The sequence below is a fragment of the Rhinopithecus bieti genome, unplaced genomic scaffold (assembly GCF_001698545.2).
Source record: "Rhinopithecus bieti isolate Rb0 unplaced genomic scaffold, ASM169854v2 scaffold_2349, whole genome shotgun sequence".
In the NCBI taxonomy this organism is placed as follows: domain Eukaryota; kingdom Metazoa; phylum Chordata; class Mammalia; order Primates; family Cercopithecidae; genus Rhinopithecus; species Rhinopithecus bieti.
In genome coordinates, this window is record NW_016804051.1 from 259,372 (window position 1) to 282,829 (window position 23,458).

The 23,458-nt window shown below is 46.5% G+C and overlaps 1 protein-coding gene across 6 annotated transcripts in view; it reads left to right on the top strand.

Annotated features, from left to right (window-relative positions):
- Positions 1-23,458, top strand: part of ARSG (arylsulfatase G) — a 154,044-nt gene that overhangs the window by 93,270 nt on the left and 37,316 nt on the right. For all 6 annotated transcript variants that reach the window (XR_001883676.1, XR_001883677.1, XM_017863483.1 and 3 more), the window contains 4 exons: positions 2,900-3,011; positions 8,731-8,868; positions 20,280-20,476; positions 22,196-22,276. Coding sequence is in view for 4 of the 6 variants with exons in the window: in XM_017863483.1 (XP_017718972.1) it covers positions 2,900-3,011; positions 8,731-8,868; positions 20,280-20,476; positions 22,196-22,276 (528 nt within the window). In the remaining 2 variants the exon portion in view is untranslated. The remainder of the gene's footprint in view (positions 1-2,899; positions 3,012-8,730; positions 8,869-20,279; positions 20,477-22,195; positions 22,277-23,458) is intronic.

Here is a 23,458-nt window from a genome sequence, read left to right on the forward strand (position 1 = left end):
AAACCTAAGATGTTTACTGTTTGGCCCTTTCCAGCAGAAGTTTGCTGTCCCTGGTGGAGAGTCATCCTGACACCAAATGCAGTAACATTTCAGGGCTATGTTGTGTACCTAAGGGGTAGCCAAATCCATTTGTACAAACCAAATTAACAGGAAGGTATCATTTTTTTAAAAATACAGCAAACAGGGTGAGCATGGTGGCTCACACCTGTAATCCCAGCACTTTGGGAGGCCGAGACAGGCGAATCACTGGAGGTCAGGAGTTCGAGACCAGCCTGGCCAACATGCTAAAACACTGTCTCAAAACAAAACAAAACAAAACAAAAAAACAGCCAATATGTCAGTATGTACAATCATTTGTGTACGTATTGTCTATGGGTGGGTTTGCACTATAATGGCAGAGTTGAGTGGCCTTAACAGAGACCATCTGACCCACAAAACCTAAACTGGCTGGGCTCGGTGGCTCACACCTGTAATCCCAGTACTTTGGGAGGCCGGGGCGGGCAGATCATGAAGTCAGGAGATTGAGACCATCCTGGCTAACACGGTGAACCCTGTCTCTATTAAAGAAAAGAAAAAAAAAATTAGCTGGGCATGGTGGCGGGCACCTATAGTCCCAGCTACTTGGGAGGCTGAGGCAGGAGAATGATGCAAACCCAGGGGGCGGAGCTTGCAGTGAGCCGAGATAGTACCATTGCACTCCAGCCTGGGTGACAGAGCAAGACTCCACCTAAAAAAAAAAAGAAAAAAACCTAAAATGTTTACTATTTGGCCCTTTCTAGCAGAAGTTTGCTGTCCTTGGTGGAACGTCATCCTGATACCGGATGCGGTGGCATTTCAGGGCTACGTTGCGTACCTAGGGGATAGCCGAATCCATTTGTACAAACCAAGTTAGCATGAAGGTTTCAATTTTTAAAAAATACAACAAACAGTCTGGGCGCAGTGGCTCATGCCTGTAATCCCAGCACTTTGGGAGGCCAAGGCAGGTGGATTACTTGAGGTCAGCAGTTAGCGACCAGCCTGGCCAACATGCTGAAACCCCGTCTCTACAAAAATACAAAAATTAGCTGGGCGTGGTGACGGGTGCCTGTAGTCCCAGCTACTCGGGAGGCTGAGGCACAAGACTCGCTTGAACCCAGGAGGTGGAGGTTGTAGTGAGCTGAGATCATGCCACTGCACTCCAGCCTGGGAGACAGAGTGAGACTCCGTCTCAAAAAGAAAAAAAAAACAACAAACATTTACTAGTTATTCTACATACACCACATATTGGGTTGGCAAAGATCTAGTATCTAACTCGAGAAGTGCATCACTAATGGGGAAGATGGTATTACCCAGATGATAAAAAGTCTGTAGGCTACGCTAGGAGAATGGGTTGAGTGCAGGGCTGTGGCAGGTGGGATTGAGTGCAGGGCTGTGGCAGGTGAGGAGCAGGGAAATTCTGTAGGAAACTTCACACTCAAACTGGGCTGGGAAGTGCTAATGCAGTTTCACCTGTGAGAGACACAGAGGCGATAATTCCAGGCAAAGCCACCAAGGCCCCAAGGCATGAGGCTCACAGGGAACTGAAGGGAATTTGCTTCTTTTAGGAAGTGTGCTTATAGAGAGGGCCAAAAAGCATTTGGAGGGGCAGGAGTTGAAGCTGAAAACACAACTCTCCCTGTTCCTGGGCCTAAAATTTGAGGCTAATGAGAAATAGCAATTCTTTGTGAGATTTGAATTCTGTCTACCTCTAGAGAAATAAACAGCTGAAGCAGTTACCTGGGCAATTGGGGAAGGTTTCATTTTTCTGGAGAATTTATTCATTCTAGTTGCATATGCAGCTATAGCCTTTGATTAAAAGCTTCGGCTGGGCTGGGCGCAGTGGCTCACATCTGTAATCCCAGCACTTTGGGCGGCTGAGGTGGGTGGATCATGAGATCAGGAGATCAAGACCATCCTGGCTAACACGGTGAAAACCCATGTCTACTAAAAATACAAAATATTAGCTGGGCGTGGTGGCACGTGCCTGTAGTCCCAGCTACTCGGGAGTCTGAGGCAGGAGAATGGTGTGAACCCAGGAGGCGGAGCTTGCAGTGAGCCGAGATTGCCCCACAGCACTCCAGCCTGGGTGACACAGCGAGACTCCGTCTCAAAAATAAAATAAAATAAAAATAAAAAAAGCTTGGACTGGGTAAGAGATAGAATAAAGGAGGAACTCAGAAAAAAACTTCAACACAAAGGCTTTGGGTCTCAATGCTCACACCCTTCCGTCCCTCACCTTCACTCCACCACTCCAAGCCCAAATTCTGCCAGCCTTTTGAGTCCCAGCTGAAACGCAGTATCTTTCAAGGAGCATTTTGAGATTTCTGCCCCATCCCCATCCCACCATCTCTATCGGGGGTAGCTTCCTCTGATCACTGTTGTTGGCTCTCCTATTCATCTCTTATTGCTTAATCTTTATATCTTATTTTCTCTTCACATGAAAAGTTGAAGGCAGAATTTATTCTTTCTGAAACTTTTTTTATTATTTTTTTCTCTGTGGGTGTGGCCGCTAAGAACAACTGATTTTCTTTTTTTTTTATCCCTTAAAGTGTCATGTGTTTAGTCGGTTTTCACCAAATACTGAGTATGTTCATAATTTCATTGAAGATGTTAGGCATTCAATAATTCTCTCCACTTCCTCCCAAACTGGGTTAATTCTAATCACAAGATGTTTTGCAAATCTAATCTAACAGCCAGAACCCAGCAAAGTGATTTTCTATGCATACTACAAAGGGATATTAATCAAATCCTCTTTTAATTACATACTCTATAGCACTGCAGTATTAAATCATAGGAAATTACATTTTTGTCGTGGGTGTACGAAGGCAAGCACATGGAGTCACAGCCACGTGGGGGTGCTAACCAGTTGCTTCTATTCCAGGTTTTGATTACTACTTTGGAATCCCATATAGCCATGATATGGGCTGTACTGATACTCCAGGCTACAACCACCCTCCTTGTCCAGCATGTCCACAGGGTGATGGACCATCAAGGTAACGCTGTCTGACACATTTGTGATAGGCTCCAGGACAAGGCAAAGTTCCAAGACTGTGGTCTATCAGCAATAAATGAAAGATGCAGACAGGAAACAGTTAAGATGGCAAATAAGATACACGGTACATTCTGTGCAAATTTAAATGTTATTTGCAGGGAGTGCAAGAAACCTTTCAACAATGAGGTCCACAAAATTCTTCTATTGAAATTTTCCAGGTTCTTTGGACTAGTGAGCTCAGCGGGGGACAGCCTTGGGCTGCCAGGGTCTCACACATATGGGGCCTCCCTCTTCCTCTGCCTGCTGGCTTTGCTTCTAGCCCAGACACTGGACATAAGGAGGGAGGGAGGAGGAGGGAGAGAGAGAGAAAGAGAGAGAGAGAGAGAGAGAGAGAGAGAGAGAGAGAGAGAGAGAGAAAGTACACAGGATGCCTTTTGAGCTTATCACCCCATGGACAACTAAGCCAGCATTCTGACGTTGGAATGCTAAACAGACACCAAACGGGATGTTTTGAAAAAACATTTAATGAAATGGGAAAATGCTTACGATATAATAGTAAGTGAAAAAGAAAAAAAAAGCAGGAAGCAAGTCATTAACAGTAAGATCTTAATGACCTCTGTAGCCCTATCTTTGCAGTCCTATTAACAGAGACTCAAAAGAGACATGCCAAAATGTTATCAAGGACTTTTTCTGGTTGTGGGACTCAGGGTTTTCATTTTCTCTTTTTTTTTTTTGAGACGGAGTCTTGCTCTGTCACCCGGGCTAGAGTGCAGTGGCGCGATCTCAGCTCACTGCAACCTCTGTCTCCCTGGTTCGAGTGATTCTCCTGCCTCAGCCTCCTGAGGAGCTGGGATTACAGGCGCCCACTACCACACTAGGCTAATTTTTGTATTTTTAGAAGAGACGGGGTTTCACCATGTTGGCCAGGCTGGTCTCGAACTCCTGACCTCAGGTGATCTGCCCACTTTGGCCTTCCAAAGTGCTGGGATTTCAGGCGTGACCCACCGCACCCAGCCAGGGTTTTTATTTTCCTCTTTCTCATTGTATTTCCTAAATATCCTGCGGTGGATTTATGATCACAAAAAAAGATGATAAGCCTTACTCAGGTAAGAATGCAGCACAAAACACGTGTTCCCTTGTTCAGACAGTACACTGTGGTTATTTCTAAGGCTACAGGTGTGTGAGCCACTCGGGAAAGGTGAGTCTCAGCTGGTCTATCTATAAAACAATAGTTAATATGATAATGGGTATTTGATGAGAAATTGTTACAGTCTAAGCACTGTCTATATTCATCTGTAATCCGCATGACCACTGTGTGAAGTAGGTATTTCTTAGGTTGGTGCAAAAGTAATTGCGGTTTTGGCCATTGAAAGTAATGGCCAAAACCGCAATTACTTTTGCACCAACCTGATACCTGATTTTACAGATGAGGAAGCTTATGTTACCCAGGTTACACTGGAGCTGGAAAGAGGTAGGAATGGAGATTCCAATCTGGGTCTCTCTGAGTCCAGAGCCCATATGCACTTCCTATCTTTGCTACTCATAGTGTAGTCACTGAACTAGCCTAATGGATATCACCTACATGCTTATTAGAGGTGCACAAATGCACACCCTACCCCCAGGTCTGCCTTTTAACAAGACTTATGCGTGCAGTGAGCTATGATTGTGCCACCGCACTTCACCCTGGGCGACAGAGTAAGATCCAGTCTCAAAACAAAACAAAACAAAACAAAACAAACAAAAACCCAGGGATTCTGCACATTATGGCATGAGAAACGAGGCTATAGAGCATCCTGCTGCCCTCCTCACCCACTGTGGCCTGCTGGGCACACCTGTAATCACACCTGGCCATATGAAGGTATGACATATGTCAGCCAGTCTCTTAAAAAATTTTAAATTTTTATTTTTTGGGGGGGTAGGGGGATGGAGTCTTGCTCTGTTGCCCAGGCTGCCGTGCAGTAGTACCATCTCTGCTCACTACAACTTCTGCCTCCCGGGTTCAAGTGATTTTCCTGCCTCAGTCACCTGAGTAGCTGGAATTACAGGCTTGTGTTACCGCGCCTGGCTAAGTTTTGTATTTTTGGTAGAGATGGGGTTTCACCATGTTGGCCAAACTGGTCTTGAACTCCTGACCTCAAGTGATCTGCCTACCTTGGCTTCCCAAAATGCTGGGATTACAGGCGTGTGCCACTGCGCCTGGCCTTTTTCCCCTCCTCCTCCTCCTCCTCCTCCTCCTCCTCCTCCTCTTCTTCTTCTTCTTTTCTTCTTCTATTTCAATCGTGCTCCTGTTTTAGTTTTAAAATTTTTTGAATCTATGTTAAAATCTCTTTTAATCTATGTTAAAAATCCAGTAGAAAGCCAGGTGCAGTGGGTCACTCCTGTAATCCCAGCACTTTGGGAGGCTGAGGTGGGTGGACCTTGTGATCCCAGGAGTTTGAGATCAGCTTGGTCAACACAGCAAAACCCCATCTCTCATAAAATACAAAATTAGCTGGGTGTGGTGGCCCATGCCTGTAGTCCCAGCTGCACATGAGGCTGAGGTGGGAGGATGGCTTGAGGAGGTTGCAGTGAGCTGAGATCATGCCACTGTACTCCAGCCTGGGCAACAGAGCCAGATCCTGCCTAAAAAAAAAAAAAAAAAAAAATCAAACAGAAAAAAATGGTGGCTTAGGAGAGAGAGAGAGAAAAAAAAGGAAAGAATGTAAATGACTCATGGAGTTGCAATGATATAATAAAAGCTGAAAATTCAACATAAATATGCAATTAGTGTTATAATGCCCAGCATGGTGATAATTCTTTTTCTCTTTTAAAAAATTTGGGATGCCAGGCCGGGTGCGGTGGCTCAAGCCTGTAATCCCAGCACTTTGGGAGGCCGAGGCNTGGGAGGCTGAGGTGGGTGGACCTTGTGATCCCAGGAGTTTGAGATCAGCTTGGTCAACACAGCAAAACCCCATCTCTCATAAAATACAAAAATTAGCTGGGTGTGGTGGCCCATGCCTGTAGTCCCAGCTGCACATGAGGCTGAGGTGGGAGGATGGCTTGAGGAGGTTGCAGTGAGCTGAGATCATGCCACTGTACTCCAGCCTGGGCAACAGAGCCAGATCCTGCCTAAAAAAAAAAAAAAAAAAAAAAAACAAAAAAAAAAAAATGGGGGCTTAGGGGGGGGGGAGAAAAAAAAAAAAAAAAAAAATCAAACAGAAAAAAATGGTGGCTTAGGAGAGAGAGAGAGAAAAAAAAGGAAAGAATGTAAATGACTCATGGAGTTGCAATGATATAATAAAAAGCTGAAAAATTCAACATAAATATGCAATTAGTGTTATAATGCCCAGCATGGTGATAATTCTTTTTCTCTTTTAAAAAATTTGGGATGCCAGGCCGGGTGCGGTGGCTCAAGCCTGTAATCCCAGCACTTTGGGAGGCCGAGGCGGGCGGATCACGAGGGCAGGAGATCGAGACCATCCTGGCTAACATGGTGAAACCCCGTCTCTACTAAAAAATACAAAAAACTAGCCGGGCGAGGTGGCAGCGCCTGTAGTCCCAGCTACTTGGGAGGCTGAGGCAGGAGAATGGCGTGAACCCAGGAGGCAGAGCTTGCAGTGAGCTGAGATCTGGCCACTGCATTCCAGCCTGGGCGACAGAGTGAGACTCTGTCTCAAAAAAAAAAAAAAAAAAAAAAAAAAAAATTTGGGATGCCTATAATCCCAGTACTTTGGGAGGCTGAGGTGGGTGGATTGCTTGAGCTCAGGAGTTCGAGACCAGTCTGGGCAACGTGGCAAAACCCCGTCTCTACAAAAAATACAAAAATTAGCAGGGCATGGCAGCACACACCTATAGTCCCAGCTACTCAGGAGGCTAAGATGGGAGTTTGAGGCTGTAGTGAGCTGAGATTGTGCCACTGCACTTCAGCCTGGGCGACAGAGTGAGACCCTGTGTCAAAAAAATAAAACAAACCAAAAATTGTGGTTTTTGACAATTATCTACCCAGTCTGACCATATCTCCTATAATTCTACAATGGGGTGTGTGTGCATGTAGGTGTGATAGGGAGTTTTGATTTCTTCACAAATCCTTCCCAGCACTATTAGGACAATGTATTTGCCTGAGAGGACTCCATTCATTACCACCTCTGTCTCCATTGCTCTCAGCTTCTCTCTTGGTTCTCTTTGGTGACCAGGACTGAGAGCTTGAGTTTTTTCAGAATTCCTAATACACTGAAGCTGTGTGCAATGCACTAACCATTTGTTATCTCCTTTAGACCACCAGCACCCCTATAAGGATGGCCCAGGCCATCCAGTGCTACAGATAAGGAGATAACTCTGGGAGCTTAAGTAACTTGCCAGAGATCATGACTGGACTCAGACCATGACTCAGCCACACTGATGGGCAGCCATGGGTCAGATTCATTTCCATCTGTAAGATCAAAGCTTGAGCTTGTGTTGTTTTGTTTGGAGACAGAGTTTCGCTCTTGATGCCCAGGCTGGAGTGGAATGGCGCAATCTCAGCTCACTGCAACTTCTGCCTCCTGGGTTCAAGTAATTCTTCTGCCTCAGCCTCCTGAGTAGCTGGGACTACAGGTGTGCATCACCAGGGCTAATTTTTGTATTTTTAGTAGAGATAGGGTTTCACCATGTTGGCCAGGCTGGTCTTGAACTCCCGACCTTAGGTGATCCACCTGCCTCAGCCTCCCAAAGTGCTGGGATTACAAGTGTAAGCCATCGTGCCCGGCCTGGTCCTGAACTTCTGACCTCAGGCAATCCACTCGCCTCAGCCTCCCAAAGTACTGGGATTACAGGCCTGAGCCACTGCGCCTGGCCATGAGCTTGTTTTTTTTTTTCTTTTTCCAGGAGATGTTATTAGTTTAACTCTTATTTTTTTTTCCAACTGCTGAAGTTTCTCCAAATTCTGCAAATATGGCTTAAAATTCAAATTGTCCCAACCCATCTTATGTATTCCTTTTTTTTTTTTTTGAGACCGAGTCTCACTCTGTCACCCAGGGTGGAGTACAGTGGGATGATCTCAGTTCACTGCAACCTCCGCCTCCCGGGTTCAAATGATTCTCCTGCCTCAGCTTCCCGAGTAGCTGGGATTACAGGTGCACACTGCCATGCCCAGCTACTTTTTGTATTTTTAGTAGAGACAGGATTTCAGCATGTTGGCCAGGCTGGTCTTGAACTCCTGACCTCAAGTGATCTGCTGGCCTCGGTCTCCCAAAGTGCTGGGATCACAGGCATGAGCCACCGCACCTGGCCCATCTTATATATTGACAGATCTGGTATTACCTGAAGTCCCGAGTGTTGACTTCAGAAAACGCCAAGTTACACGCCATACACAGAGGCTGGGATTGAAGTGAGACCGCAGAGAAAGCCAGCAATGGGGCTACTGACTGGCGGGGGGACTCTGCTTGACATCATTTAGCCTCTTTAGACCTCAGTTTCTCTCCCTGCAAAATGGAAGTAATAAAAAATAATGTCCCTAGCTCACCAGAGTCTTTGTAAGCTTTACAGAGTGGTCAGCTTGTCCAAGGAGCCTAAATATCTATTCAGAGGGAATGGAAGAAAGCATTATGCATAGACTTTTACACTTGCAGGAAATGGCCAACCGGAAAAATCATCTGGGGCCAGAGTTGTATTTATGTGCATATGCATTGTTGCATTAAAGCATTTAGTTCTGCTCCATGAGTACGTAGGAAATGAATACTCTACAGTCTGTGGTTTCCACACAGCAACCTTCAAAGAGACTGTTATACTGACGTGGCCCTCCCTCTCTATGAAAACCTCAACATTGTGGAGCAGCCGGTGAACCTGAGCAGCCTTGCCCAGAAGTATGCGGAGAAAGCAACCCAGTTCATCCAGCAGACAAGGTGAGGAGCCTCCCTCCCTCCCCAGGGCCTCCCCCTGCTTCCACCTACCCGTGCACACACACCATGTCCCTTGGCCTCGGCACGCTTGAGGCCATGACAGAGTTTTGCTGCTCAGTAGAGATGGATGCATACATGTCTCCTATAAATAAAGCTGGAAAACAGCGCCTTCTGGAAATCTGCAGTCCTGGATTGGAGATTCCTCAGGCATGTTCCTAGAGTCCCTAGGGCTTATCCCTCTGTTGCTTTGATCATGTTCCACTGCCATGATCATTTTGTCCTCTCCTTCTAGGTTATAAGCTCCTCAAGGGTAGGGCCTGCCCACTGCACTCTGTGCACTCAAGGCGTTTGTTGAGCTCACTAGCTGGCAGGATATATTACTTTTCTATTGCTGCTGTAACAACCAACCACTAATTTAGTGGCTAAGACAATAGTAACTTACCCTGCTACAGATCTGGAGGCGAGATGTCTGAAATGAGTCCTAGGGGGCTAAAATCAAGTCATCAGCAGGACTGTTTTCTTGGGGAGTCTCTAGGGGAGAATTCCTTCCTTGCCTTTTCCAGCTTCTGGCATTTCTAAGCTAGGGCCATATCGTTCTCAACTCTAATTCTGTTGTTCACTTGCCTCTTAGTCAAATCTCCCCTCTGGCTCCCACTTAGAATAACACCTGTGATGGCGTTTAGGGTCCACCAGGAGAATGCAAGGTGATCCAAGACCCTTAACATAATTCCATCTGAAAAGTCTCTTTTGCCATACGTTCACAGATTCCAGGAATTAGACCCTGCTTATCTTTGGGAGCGATCCTTCATTCTACCAGACAGATGTTACAGATTCCCACATCTAGAAGGCACAGATAGGTAACCTTAAAGAGGGAAGCAGGATAAATGTAAGGCATTAGGGAGTGGTGGGGTCTGCAGCGAACCCATAAGCACATGCCCCATCTGCAGGGGGCGGCTACTACCTAGCTCCAGCTGCTTGGTGCTTCTTTGTGAAAATGTGAACCTGAAATATCAGATCTTTTCATTTTACAAGAGACATAGGATACTTGGCTTTTATGTGAAATCTCCTGATCTTGAAATAGTAGAAAGTACTAATTAACAAAAGGCTGGGCGTGATAGCTCATGCCTATAATCCCAGCACTTTGGGAAGCTGAAGTGGGCAGATTGCTTGAGTCTAGGAGTTCAAGACCAGCCTGGGTAACATGATGATACCCTGTCGCTACAAGCAATACAAAAATTAGCCAGGCGTGGTGATGTGTACATGTTGTTCCAGCTACTCGGTAGGCTGAGGACGGAGGATCACTTGAGCCTGGGAGGCATAGGCTGCAGTGAGCCAAGATTGTGTCACTGCATTCCAGCCTGGGTGACAGAGCAAGACCCTGTCTCAAAAAAAAAAAAATAGAATGAAAAGTAAAATAAAATAAAAGTAAATAAGAATAACGAAGAAGTGGGCTGTGTGCGGTGGCTCATACCTGTAATCCCAGTGCTTTGGGATTACACTGGGTAATCCTCCCAGGTGGGAGGATCACTCGAGGCCAGGAATTCCGGACCAGCTTGGACAACCTGGTGAGACCTCGTCTTTACAAAAAATTATAAAAAGTGGCTGGGCGCGATGGCTCATGTCTGTAATCCCAGCACTTTGGGAGGCCGAGGTGGGCAGATCACCTGAGTTCAGGAGTTCGAGACCAGCCTGACCAACATGGTGAAACCCCGTGTCTACTAAAAATACAAAAATTAGCTGGGAGTGGTGGCGCGCATCTGTAGTCCCAACTACTCAGGAGGCTGAGGCAGGAGAATCACTTGAACCTGGGAGGCAGAGGTTGCAGTGAGCCCAGAATGTGCCATTGTACTCCAGCCTGGGTGACAGAACAAGACTCTGTCTCAAAAAAAAATTAATAAAAATTATTAAATAGCTGAGCGTAGTGGTGTGAATCTGTAGTGCCAGCTAACTTAGGAGGCTGAACTGGGAGAATTACTGGAGTCCAGGAGTTCAAGGCTGCAGTGAGCCATAATCGTGCCGCTGCACTCCAGCCTGACACATTGAGATCCTGTCTCTTAAAAAACCCCCAAAACCCAAAAAACAGGAAAGCAAAAACAAAACCATACCACAGTATATCTCTCACAAATCATATATGTGTGAGGGTTGCTGGCTTACAACCTCTGTCAGATGTCAGGGCAAAGAATGGACATTGTGAAATAATGGACAACTCCAAAATTGTGCACAGTTATTTGGAGGGCACACCCACAGACTGTGGGGTAGAAGTGCACACACACGTGTACCTGCACACATGCGCACACAGTCACCCTGCCCGCCCCTTCATAACTGCCTTCTGCTGCCTTCTAATGACCCCATATGTGTTCATCTTATCTTCCTCTCAGGATTCCACTCCTCAAGGGCAATGGACTCCAAGAAACTTGGTGTTCTCTATAGCCTTAGCCTAAGTGGGCAAGAAAACACGTGCTGCACGGCTGTCCACTTGGGCAGAATTAAAAAGGGACTCAACCTGTAGTGATCACAGCAGCCCCTTGAATATGCGGGAATCCCCCACCCCTCGCTCAGCCACATGGGACACTTTTAGAAGCTCAGCAGGGAGGGTAGAGGCAGCAATGCAGGAGGTCCAGGCATCCTGTTTTCTTGGTAATAGAACCTATTTAAGGATTGAATCTCAAAAGTAGCTTCAGACATTGCATCTTAAGGGTTTATCAGGACTTTCTGAGAACACTATTGTTTTATTTCAGATTGTCAAGAGTAGAAAGGGCAGAGCCTCTTCTCCCATCTGGAGGGTTGAGCGTCTCCCAGCTCACTGGATCTTTGGGATGGTTTCAGGCCCCTGTGCCCCATGGCACATGGATGCTTCAAGGCTAGTGGGGACAGTCTCTTCTGCTTTTGTAGTGAACCAAACAACACTGTGTTCTTAGGGGAAGGAATGGGGACTTGGGACTGCTTAATGCCCCCTCCGAAGTGGGCATAGGGCCTGGGCATCTACCCATTAATTAATCAGTTAAAAGGCAAATCAACCAACAGCCTCTTTATTATACAAAAAAGGGGAACAGTTTTGTTACTTCATTAACTGGTTATTAAGTGAAAAGTCCCGAGTCCTGTTGGCATTTAACAGAAGGAAATCCCCAGAAATGCTGATTTCTTTGGGATTTCCACATGCCAAATGGTTTTCTGAGCATCAGCAGAAAAGGCCCCCAGGTCCTTGCCCTTCCTCCTCCATGACTCTGGCCCCTGCCTCAAGCCCCTCCCCCAACTTGGACCTGTTTGTCAAAACCACCAGGTATCCCTAGAGTGTGGCTTCCCACTCTTCTCTGACAAGGGGACCCAGGACTTAGGGAGTTTTTACCTGGGTCTTTAGTTGGCTTTAGTGTCTCACCCAAGACCCTCGATGTAGTACTTGGGTATCACTGCTGGTCATTCAGTTTACTTGACTTTAGACCTTTCATCTGGTAGCAGTGCTGATTGCTAATGCTTGATCTGAGTTTTTTAAGCAGCAGGCAAAGCTCTGAATAGGACAAAGGAGCAGATAGAAGGCATGGGCTCCTGGGTCCCAGAGCTAGCTGGGCCTCTGTTCCTTATGAGGTCTGGGACCGTGCATTGCGCCTAAGTGGGGAATACAGGGCTTAATAAGCAGGAATGTATCGGGCATCAGAATGAGCAGTGGCCCAGGATGTTTCAAATCAGATATTTCTTTGTTTTTTTTGAGACTGAGTCTCTCGCCCTTGTCGCCCAGACTGGAGTGCAGTGGTGCAATCTTGGCTCACTGCCACCTCTGCCTCCTGGGTTCAAGCAATTCTCCTGCCTCAGCCCCCCAAGTAGCTGGGATTACAGGCGCATACCACCACACCCAGCTAATTTTTGCATTTTTAGTAGAGGCGGGGTTTCATCATGTTGGCCAAGCTTGTCTTGAACTCTCGACCTCAGGTGATCTACCTGCCTCAGCCTCCCAAAGTGCTGGGATTACAGGCATGAGCTACCGTGCCTGGCCTGAAATCAGACCTTTCAAACAAATCAATATTCCATGGTGTCATGTACTACACGTTGAAATCCTAACTCTTAGTGGGGTGGTATTAGGAGGTGGGGCCATTAGGAGGAAATAAGATTTAGATAAGCTCATGAAAGTGAAGCCCCCATGTTGGGATTAGTGTTTGTATTAAAAGAAGAGAAAGAGACTATGGTGTGCTCTCTCTTGGCCATGTGAAGATGCAGTGGGAAGGCAGCTGTCTGCTAATAAGCCAATAATCAGCCCCTTACCAGACAATGGACTTCCCAGCATCTAGAACTGGGAGACCTAAAGTCAGGCATGGTGGCTCATGTCTGTAAGCCCAGCACTTTGGGAGGTCAAGGGTAGGAGATTGCCTGAGCTCAGGAGTTCAAGACCAGCCTGTACAACATAGTGAGAATGCCATCTCTACAAAAACAAAACAAAACAAACAGACAAACAAACAGAAAAGTCTTTCTGCATTCTAGAACCTGGAAAAAGAAAAAAAGAGGCCAGGAATGATGGCTCATGCCTGTAATCCCAGCACTTTGGGAGGCCAAGGCGGGTGGATCACATGAGGTCAGAAGTTCGAGATCAGCCTGGCCAACGTGGTGAAACCCCATCTCTATTAAAAATACAAAAATTAGCCGGGCGTGGTGGCACATGCCTGTAATCCCAGCTACTTGAGAGGCTGGGGTAGGAGAATGCTTAAACCCAGGAGGCGGAGGTTGCGGTGAGCCGAGATCATGCCATTACACTCCAGCCTGGGCAACAAGAGCCAAACTGTCTCAAAACAACAACAACAACAATAAAAACAAAGCAAAACAAACACCCAAAAAACAGAATTGGGAGAAGTCGATGTTTGTATACTAAGCCACGCCAGGGAGTGGTATTTTGTTATAGCAGCCCAAGCAGGCTAAGACACAGGACATGCATCTTTTGGAACTAGGTCCTCGGGATGCAGAGACGAACGACGTGTTGCAGTCTTCATGAGCTCACGCCTGGGATCTGCAGAATTCTCTGTTTTCCTTGATTCGCTACTCCCCTTCATTGCTGGCACCTGTGCTTGCCTAAGCGCCCCTGCTGTGGTGCTGCCTCCTCCACATCTTGCCTCTCACCCAGCTCCCAACCGACACCAACCTATATCACGGATTCAGGTTCAGATCCAAAGACCAGACTCACCCCCAACCCCTCTTTCTCCTTTCTCCTGTTTGAATGTAGAGACAAATCTCTAGTGATTGACAAAATAAACTGATGAATAGGGACGCAACCATATCAACCGTCTCCCCCAGGGCTGTGCTTTCTGCCTTGTGTGGTCACCACACACCGTCCTCCAGGTCCCACTGTCTCGGGGATCTTTCCCTCCCCTCCACACCCCAAACCCCATTTGGTTCCCCTGTTAGACCTTCCACAGCACCTTGTATTTCTCTTCCATCACTCCTATGGGCTGAGTATTCCTTATCTGGAATGCTTGGGACTAGAAATATTTCAGATTTTGGATTTTTTAAGATGTTGGACTATTTGGATTATACTTAGCCGGCTGAGCATCCCTAATCCTCCCATAAGTATTTCCTTTAGTGTCAGGTCAGCACTCAGACAGCTTCAGAGTTTGCAGTATTTTGGATTTTCAGATTTGGGATGCACTACCTATACTCAATTTCTAAATAATCATCTTATTTATTTTTTTAGTTGCCTTTTTCTCTTTCCTGGTCTTAATTAGATGTTAAGCTCCAAGAGGGTGGAAATCATATCTATTGTGCTCATTGCTCTGTCCCCAGTGCCCAGTTAGAGCTTAATAAATATTTAATGAATGAATGAATGACTAAATGAACGAGTTACTTTCTCCAGCCCCAGTGACGTGCTGCTGTTGTGCCAGGGATTCAAATGTGAATTAGACATGTCCAGTCTCTGAGTGATTTCCAGGCTAGTGGGGAACCAGATATGTAAAAACATGCTTTAATGCAGGTTGTTTGTGTCTTATTAATACTGCAAGAAGCAGGGAAAAGGGCTATGGCACGGATGGGGGCAGAGAGGAGGCAGCCAACCGTGACCTGGGAGCAAAGGAGGAGGACTATTGGTGGCTTTGGAGTTGGATCTTAAGAACTGATTAAGTGTTTTTAGGCAAGATAACAGGGAGAATACTGCTGAGAGAGGAATAACATAGATGAGGCACAGGAAGTAGGTGAGGTGCTTGGGACACTGGCATATAGCAAGAGTCTTTGAGGAGGAAGGAAGGTCTGGCTGGAAGGGACCGAGATAAGGAAAACTGCAAAGGCTGGGTAAGGAGTTTGGATTGACCCTGCAGGCTGCAATGAGTCCTAGTATGTTTCTTATTTTTCTTTTTTTTTTTTTTTCTCTTTTGAGATGGAGTTTTGCCCTTGTTGCCAAGGCTGGAGTGCAATGGCGCGATCTCGGCTCACCGCAACCTCTGCCTCCTGGGTTCAAGCGATTCTCCTGCCTCAGCCTCCCGACTAGCTGGGATGACAGGTGCCCGCCGCCACGCCCGGCTAATTTTGTATTTTTAGTAGAGATGGGGTTTCTCCATGTTGGTCAGGCTGGTCTTGAACTCCTGATCTCAGGTGATCCAACTGCCTCGGCCTCCAAAAGTGCTGGGATTACAAGCGTGAGCCATCGTGTCTGACAGCCCTAGTACGTTTCTAAATAGGGATCTGCCAGATCAAGTCTGGGTTAGAGAAGGTTGTCTGTGATGCCAGGGTCTAGTGGAAGATGGCAAAATGGTGGGGCGGGGGACAAGTGGTTATTGCAGCAGTCCAATTCAGAGAGACCCCTTGTCCATCCATCCCCAGGGAACCACCACCAGAGAGGCCGGTGGGCTGACAGCTGCAAGTATTCATTTCCCCCTGCATGAGGGAAGCCCTGCCTGCAGCTCCAGGCCTGCCTCCCTCCACCTAGGCACCATCTGGGGACACTTCTTTAGAGATGGGTGCCTCTCACCTGCCCTTTTCCACTTCGGATCAGATGATTTTCCCCACCTTTAGCTGTCTCTGCACCATAATCTTCAGTGTGTCTCCACGCCCTGCCGCATCCTCTTGCTCTCCTGGAATGTTCCCTGTGTTATCTTACTTGTTTTTTTCCTTCTCTACTCACAAAAATAACACGTGTTCCCTTTAGGAATCTCGGAAAACTGAGACAAGCAAACAAAAAAAAAATCACCCTGAATTCCACCCCGGAGATAACCTGTTGGTGTTGTTGTTTATTTGAGACAGAGTCTTGCTCTGTTGCCCAGGCTAGAGCGCAGTGGCACAATCTGGGCTCACTGCAACCTTCGCCTCCCGGGTTCAAGCCATTCTCTTGCCTCAGCCTCCTAAGTAGCTGGGATTACAGGCACGCATCACCATGCCTGTCTAATTTGTATTTTTAGTAGACAGGGTTTCATCATGTTGGTCAGGCTGGTCTTGAACTCCTGACCTCAGGTGATCCACCCACCTCGGCCTCCCAAAAGTGCTAGGATTACAGGCATGAGAATAACCTGTTTTAATAGCTCTGATTATGTTCTTCTAGCCTCTTTCTATGTTGGTGCATAAACATATGTCTCCCTGGTTTTATTAAGGTATAGTTGAAATGAACATATTTTAAAAAACAAAAGTGGAGTCACACTGTGATATAGTCAGTATTTTTTTAAAGCACCAGGTGTCCCTCACTCTATTTTCCATTCAGCGCAGGTGCATAATGAAGAGGTGACTTGCAGGACAGATGCCCCAAAGGGACTAGTCTGTGTGGGCTCTGCCTGATGCCGTGTTTTGGAATCTAGCCTGGCATCAAGATGCAGGGAAAGAGGTACACCCTTGGGCACCATTTATACTTACTACTGCTGGCATGTATTCAACATTATTAACAAGGAAGCAGCCGGGTGCAGTGGCTCACGCCTGTAATCCCAGCACTTTGGGAAGCCAAGGCAGGTGGATCAGTTGAGGTCAGGAGTTCGAGACCAGCCTGGCCAACATGGTGAAACCTCATCTCTACTAAAAATACAAAAATCAGCCAGACGTAGTGGCACGTGCCTGTAGTCCCAGCTACTCAGGAGGCTGAGGCAGGAGAATTGATTGAACCCGGGAGCTGGAGGTTGTAGTGAGCCGAGATCATGCCACTGCACTCCAGCTTGGGAGATAGAGGGAGACTCCATCTCAGAAACAAAAAACAACAACAAAATAAGCTACCATTTATTAGATGCTTAGTGTGGGAAGTTACACAACAACTTTGTTGGGGAGGTCTGATTGTCCCCATTTTATAGATGGCAAGGGTAAGTTAATTGTCCAGGGCTACACAGTCATGAAATAACAAATCCGGAGGTTTGGATGCAGGATTCTCAAGGCTGTGCTCTTCATCAGCCTGTGCTCTGCCATCTCTTATAACTGCCCTTCTCTGTAAGCTTCTGGCTCAGGGTGCTAATGTGACTTTGATAATGGGTGAGAATTTGGAAGATGATGATGGATGGTGAAGGGTGGACAGCAGGACCGCCCCTCACCTATACACACGGTGAGCTGATTTCTAAGAAAACAGCTGCAACTTGTAGCATTTGCCAATTCCTGGGGTGTAAATACTCACTGTCACCATGGCTGATTTCCAGCTATGGAGATGTTACTGAATGGGGCATTGAGAAATGATGGGCAGTAGCAAGCCATTGTGTGTTATTTCTACCACACAGATACAATAGATGTAAATAAGCCCATGAGCATACATCATAGTAGAATGTAGTAATTAGGAAGTGATAAATGGTGAGAATGTACCACCTTTAAAAAATATTATTTATTTATTTATTTATTTATTTGTTTATTTATTTATTTTTGAGACAGAGTCTCGCTCTGTTGCCCAGGCTGGAGTGCAGTGTACAATCTTGGCTCACTGCTACCTCTGCCTCCTGGTTTCAAGCAGTTCTCCCTGCCTCAGCCTCCCGAGTAGCCAGGATTACAGGTGCCTGCCACCACGCCTGGCTAATTTTTGTATTTTTTAGTAGAGGCAGGGTTTTGCCATGTTGGCCCAGCTGGTCTCAAACTCTTGACCTCAAGTGATCCGCCCACCTTGGCCTCCCAAAGAGCTAGGATTACAGGTGTGAGCCACCACGCCTGGCAAAAAAATAAAATTTATTTAATTGTAAACTTATATAATTCAATTTTTAGCAATGGCCGTGTTTAACAACTGGTTTACAAAATTCTTGAAATTCGAGCCAGGTTTAGGCACCACTGCAGTATGGAATCTACCTGAAAATTACAAAAAGACACCCCTTCTGGCTAGGCACTGCCTTGTGCAGGGTACCAAGGCAGTAGATTGTAAGCTGGAAATCAGGACTCATTCACTCAGCAGGATGTCCTGATGTAGGCCACAACCTGCACAACTGTACATGACCATCCCTGGGAGAGGGGTCACCAGGCACTGCAAATCAGTGCTATACGAAAAAGCTCGGCAAGAATGGAGATGTTTTCTGTCTGCACTGTCCAAGCTGCTAGCCTCTAGCCACCTGCTGCTGCTGAGCATTTGAAATGTGGCTAGGAATTTGTGTGTGTGTGTGTGTGTGTGTATTTTACTGTGGATATGAATATATACAGATATATATATAATGATAAAATTTTACCATCTTAACCATTTTAAATGTAAAGTTCTGTGGCATTAAACATTCACTTTGTTTTGCAACCATTACCACTATCCATCTTCAGAACTTTTTCGTTTTTGCTAACTGAAACTGTACCCATGAAACATAAACTGCCCAGTTTTTCTTAGTGCCCCACCACTCACCATCCTGCCTTCTCTCTCTGAATTGGACTATTCTGGGTACCTCACACAAGTGGAATCGTACAGTTATTTGCTTCTTGCTGACTGGATTATTTCACTTAGCATAATATTTTCCAGGTCCACCCATGTGCTAGCATGTGAGCCGTGGAACTTCTAATATGATTGAATTTTCATTAATTTAAATCTAAATAGTTACATGTGACTTGTGGCTGCTGCCCTGAACAACACAACTCTAGCAATGTTGCAGAGAAAGTGTGAATTAAAATGGGGAAGGCAGAGGCCCCTGTCTTGGGACTTGTGTCCAGGGTTTTATACCTATCAAAGAGAACTGAGTGCAAGCACAGTCCTGGGCGGCAGACCCTGGGAGCCAGGATGCAGGGGAGTTTGAGGGCACAGGTGGCTATAGAGCAAGGCTGTGAGGTGGTGTAAACCAGGGTGAGCTAAGGAGACCCCTGGGTCCCAGTGAATCTCTGGGTGAACAAGTATGAAAGGGCCATGCATCTCCCCCCACTGGAGTGTTGTTGATTCTGTACTCTCCCAGTACCCTTGTTTGGTGTCCTTTGAAAGACCCCTGTGGGTGGATCTGTGGGAGAGGGCCCCTGAAGGTCCCTGCCACCGTTGTGATTCTGCAGCTGCTCTTGGCTGGGAGGAAGGCTGGGACCTTTGCTTGGAGGCCACCCCAGCTCCCTCCAAGCCTTTCATTCTGCACTTTCCAGGGGAATCAGGATTACTACAGAGGCAGCAGAACAACAGGGCCTCTGACAGAGCCCTGATCTAGATGTTACCTGGTGGTCATATGTGTCCTTGGAATTCCTGTAATTCACCCGAGACAACCACTTATCTCTTAGAAAGGAACAAGACTGGCCAGGCACAGTGGTTCACACCTGTAATCCCAGCACTTTGGGAGGCCAAGGAGGGCAGATCACCTGAAGTCAGGAGTTTGAGACCAACCTGGCCAACATAGCTACACCCCGTCTCTCCTAAAAATACAGAATTAGACGGGCGTGGTGGTGGGCACCTGTAATCCCAGCTACTGAGGAGGCTGAGGCAGGAGTATCGCTTGAATCCAGGAGGCGTAAGTTGCAGTGTGACAATATCGTACCACTGCACTCCAGCCTAGGTGACAAGAGTGAGAGTCTGTCTAAAAAACAAAAAGAAGAAAGAAAGGAAGGAAGGAAGGGAGGGAGGGAGGGAGGGAGGAAGGAGGCTGAGAATGAACAGGATAGTTTGGATGCTGCAAAATAAAATGTAAAGGTGTGTGTATGTGTGTGTGTGTGTGTGTGTGTGTGTGTATGCCTTAGACTTTACAGCGTGGCAGTTAAGAGCAAGACTGGGACATGTAACTAATTGCATACCCTGGGCAAGTCCTTTAATCTCTAAGCTTCTGATTCTTCATCTGAAAAACGGGGCTATGATGAGGATGAACCTAGACAACGTGAGTCCCATATAATAAGCTCTCAGTAAATGATAAGGGATAGTAACTATTATTACAATTCTCATTTTTAATCGGCTCACCAGATTGCTTTCACATTTCCTTGGAAGGTTATGGATAAATGTGTCCTTCCTGAGCCTATGGGGCAGAAGGAGCTTTGGGGAGTTTCCTGGAGGAAAGGGAGGATCCCTGAGGCACCAGACGAGCCAGGAGAGCCTTCTGAAAAGTCACCTCTTGGTTCTCCTGTTTCAGCACCAGCGGGAGGCCCTTCCTGCTATATGTGGCTCTGGCCCACATGCACGTGCCCTTACCTGTGACTCAGCTACCAGCAGCCCCACGGGGCAGAAGGCTGTATGGTGCAGGGCTCCGGGAGATGGATGGTCTGGTTGGCCAGATCAAGGACAAAGTTGACCACACAGCGAAGGACAACACATTCCTCTGGTTTACAGGTAAAGTGATAAAAGCCAGCCAGCCTAACTGCCATTTAATAGATAAACTTGCACATTACCTGTGAAGAGCAGAGTCTGGCCTTGTGATCCCCTTTCATAGGTCAGGGGGCTTGCTTTGAACTTGAGGCCCAGATAAGGCTTACTGGCCTGAATGCTGAGCACCTGTCCACTGGGGCCTCCAAGGCCAAGTCCCTGGGAAGGTTTGCACACACAGAGCAGGCACCTTGCTGGCCCCTTGTGTGTCGATTCAGGCTATCTGGGTATTGCTCTTAATTGCCATTGAATGACATTGACATTGTGAGCCTGTGTTGTCCTTGTGCAGTTCTGAGATTTCCCTCTTCTCCATCTTCCCTGGTCCCAAAGATTCCGCTTGCTGCCACTCCCCGTGTCACGTCTTTTGGCTGAGTGGCCGTAGTGAGCTGAACTGGTGGCCTCTTTAAAGGCCTCATACATGCATTGTGTGTTTTAGGTTTCTGTCTGGAGCGACCACAGAGGTTAAAAGCACTGCTTTCGGCCAGGCGTGGTGGCTCAAACCTATAATCCCAGCACTTTGGGAGGCTGAGGCAGGTGGATCACCTGAGGTCAGGAGTTTGAGACCAGCCTGGCCAACATAGCAAAACCCTGTCTCTACTAAAAATACAAAAATTATCTGGGCATACTGGCACATGCCTGTAGTCCCAGCTACTTGGGAGGCTGAGGCAGGAGAATAGCTTAAACCTGGAAGGCAGAGGTTGCAGTGAGCTGAGATCGTGTCACTGTACTCCAGCCTGGGCGACAGAGCAAGACTCTGTCTCAAAAAAAAAAAAAAAAAAAAAAAAAGCACTGCTTTCAGGTCAAGTAGAGACCAATACTCTCTACCGTGCAGCAAAGGTGTTATAAACTCCTATAGGATTTGAATCTATATTCTACTACTGAGGGAATTCCCTTAATCTCTCCAAGCCTCCTTTTCCTCATCTGCAAAATTAAGCTAATAACAGAATCTACTCCATAGCATGTTGGAGGATTATGAGACGATGTATGTGAAACACTGGGTGCATAACAGATGCTCAATAAACAGTCGCTGGACTGAGGCTGATGACGGTGGCAATGAAATTGCTGAAAACTTACAGAAAGGCAAGGGAGGAAAGAGGAAGGAAGAGGAGGAAAGGCAAGGAAGGCAAGAAGCTCACGATGGGGTGGGTTGGGGCAGAAAATGCCACTTGTCTCTAAAAGCCCCATAGAGACAGGCCTCATATCAAAGGTTGTTCTTCACGAGTGGGAATCATATTTGTCTTTATTTATTTATTTATTTATTTTTACTTATTTTTTGAGATGAAGTCTCGCTCTGTCACCCAGGCTGGAATGCAGTGGCGTGATCTCGGCTCACTGCAGCCTCCGCCTCCTGGGTTCAAGCGTTTTTTTGTACCTCAGCCTCCAGAGTAGCTGGGATTGTAGGTGCCACTCACCACACCCGGCTAATTTTTGTATTTTTAGTAGAGAAGGGGTTTCACCATGTCGGCCAGGCTGGTCTGGGACTCCGGACCTCAAGTGATCTGCTTGCCTCCACCTCCCAAAGTGCTGGGATTACAGGCGTGAGCCACTGTACCAGGCCCATGTTTGCCTTTATAAGTCCTTTTTCTATCTAGTTCCTGCTCTGCACAGGGAGATAGGGCTAGAGTGGGAGGGTCAGCGAAAGTGTCCAACCAGCCTGGTGACCATTATGCTTTTTCTGGTTTCTAGGAGACAATGGCCCATGGGCTCAGAAGTGTGAGCTAGCGGGCAGTGTGGGTGCCTTCACTGGAGTGTGGCAAACTCGTCGAGGTAAGAGGCTCAGCTGGGGCTGGTGGATCCCACTGCAATGCTGAGGCCAGGCTGGGGTGTGGGATTCTGCCTCTGGGTGGGGAACAACTTATACCTGGGCCTTAGGGTCAACATCGTGAAACAGGGACACATTTGCTCACCAGCCACCAGCACCCAGAGTAGAAGGAGCAAGTTGTGATGGAGAAAACGACTGCTCAGTTTGGACCATCCCTGTCTCTCCTTTCCTCCTAGAACTTCCCAAAGGCGACCAGCCCTCCACCCAACAAGCCAGTCTATGAACATTCCAACAAATGTGCTTTGTCTTTACTTTCATCCTGTTCCCTTGCTCTTCCTCCTTCCTTTTTAAAAATTCATCCATCCATCCATCCATCCATCCATCCATCCATCCATCCAACCATTAACTTATTTCATCCATTCAAAAAATATTTAGTGCACAACGGTGCAAGGTTTTTAATGTAACAGTTCTTACAATAGTGAGAGGGTGGCAGTCATAGCTCCATTTACAGATGAAGAAAGAGAGAGGCTCAGAGAGGGTAAGTAATTTGCCCATGTCACACAGTTTGTGAGGAGGGAGCCAGGTTTTCCATTGAAATTAAAGTTGGTACTCGCCCTGCTGTACCATACTGCTTCTCACAGCTGCCTCTGTCTCTATTTCAACATCTTTCAACTTCCAGCTCAGCTCCCATCTGCTCTGGGAGAGCTTTCCCACAAGGACCTCACTTTCTGAGAGTGCAGCCATGCCGGGGACAATTTGACATATGGACCAAATGCTTGAAAAATACGCATATCTTTTGATGCATCAATTCCTCCTGTAAGAGTTTGTCTTGAGGAAATAATTAGGCACATGCTCAATGACATACGAAAAAGGATGCTCATTGCAGTGAATTTTTTTTCATAGTTGGACATAACCCAAGTGTCTAGTAAGACGATAGTGCTTAAAGAAATTATTATACCTCCATTAAAAGGAATAACAAAGAACCACTAAAATAATTCATATTTATTGACTTGGAAACATTTACATGAGATATTTTTTAATGAATAAAACAGATTCCAATATGGAACAATATGTAAAGTATGATTTTATTATATAAAAAATAATCATATGTAGACTCAAAAAATCTTGAAATCAATAAAGGGTAACAAAACAGTAGCAGTAATTACCTCTGGGCAGCAGAGGGAGAG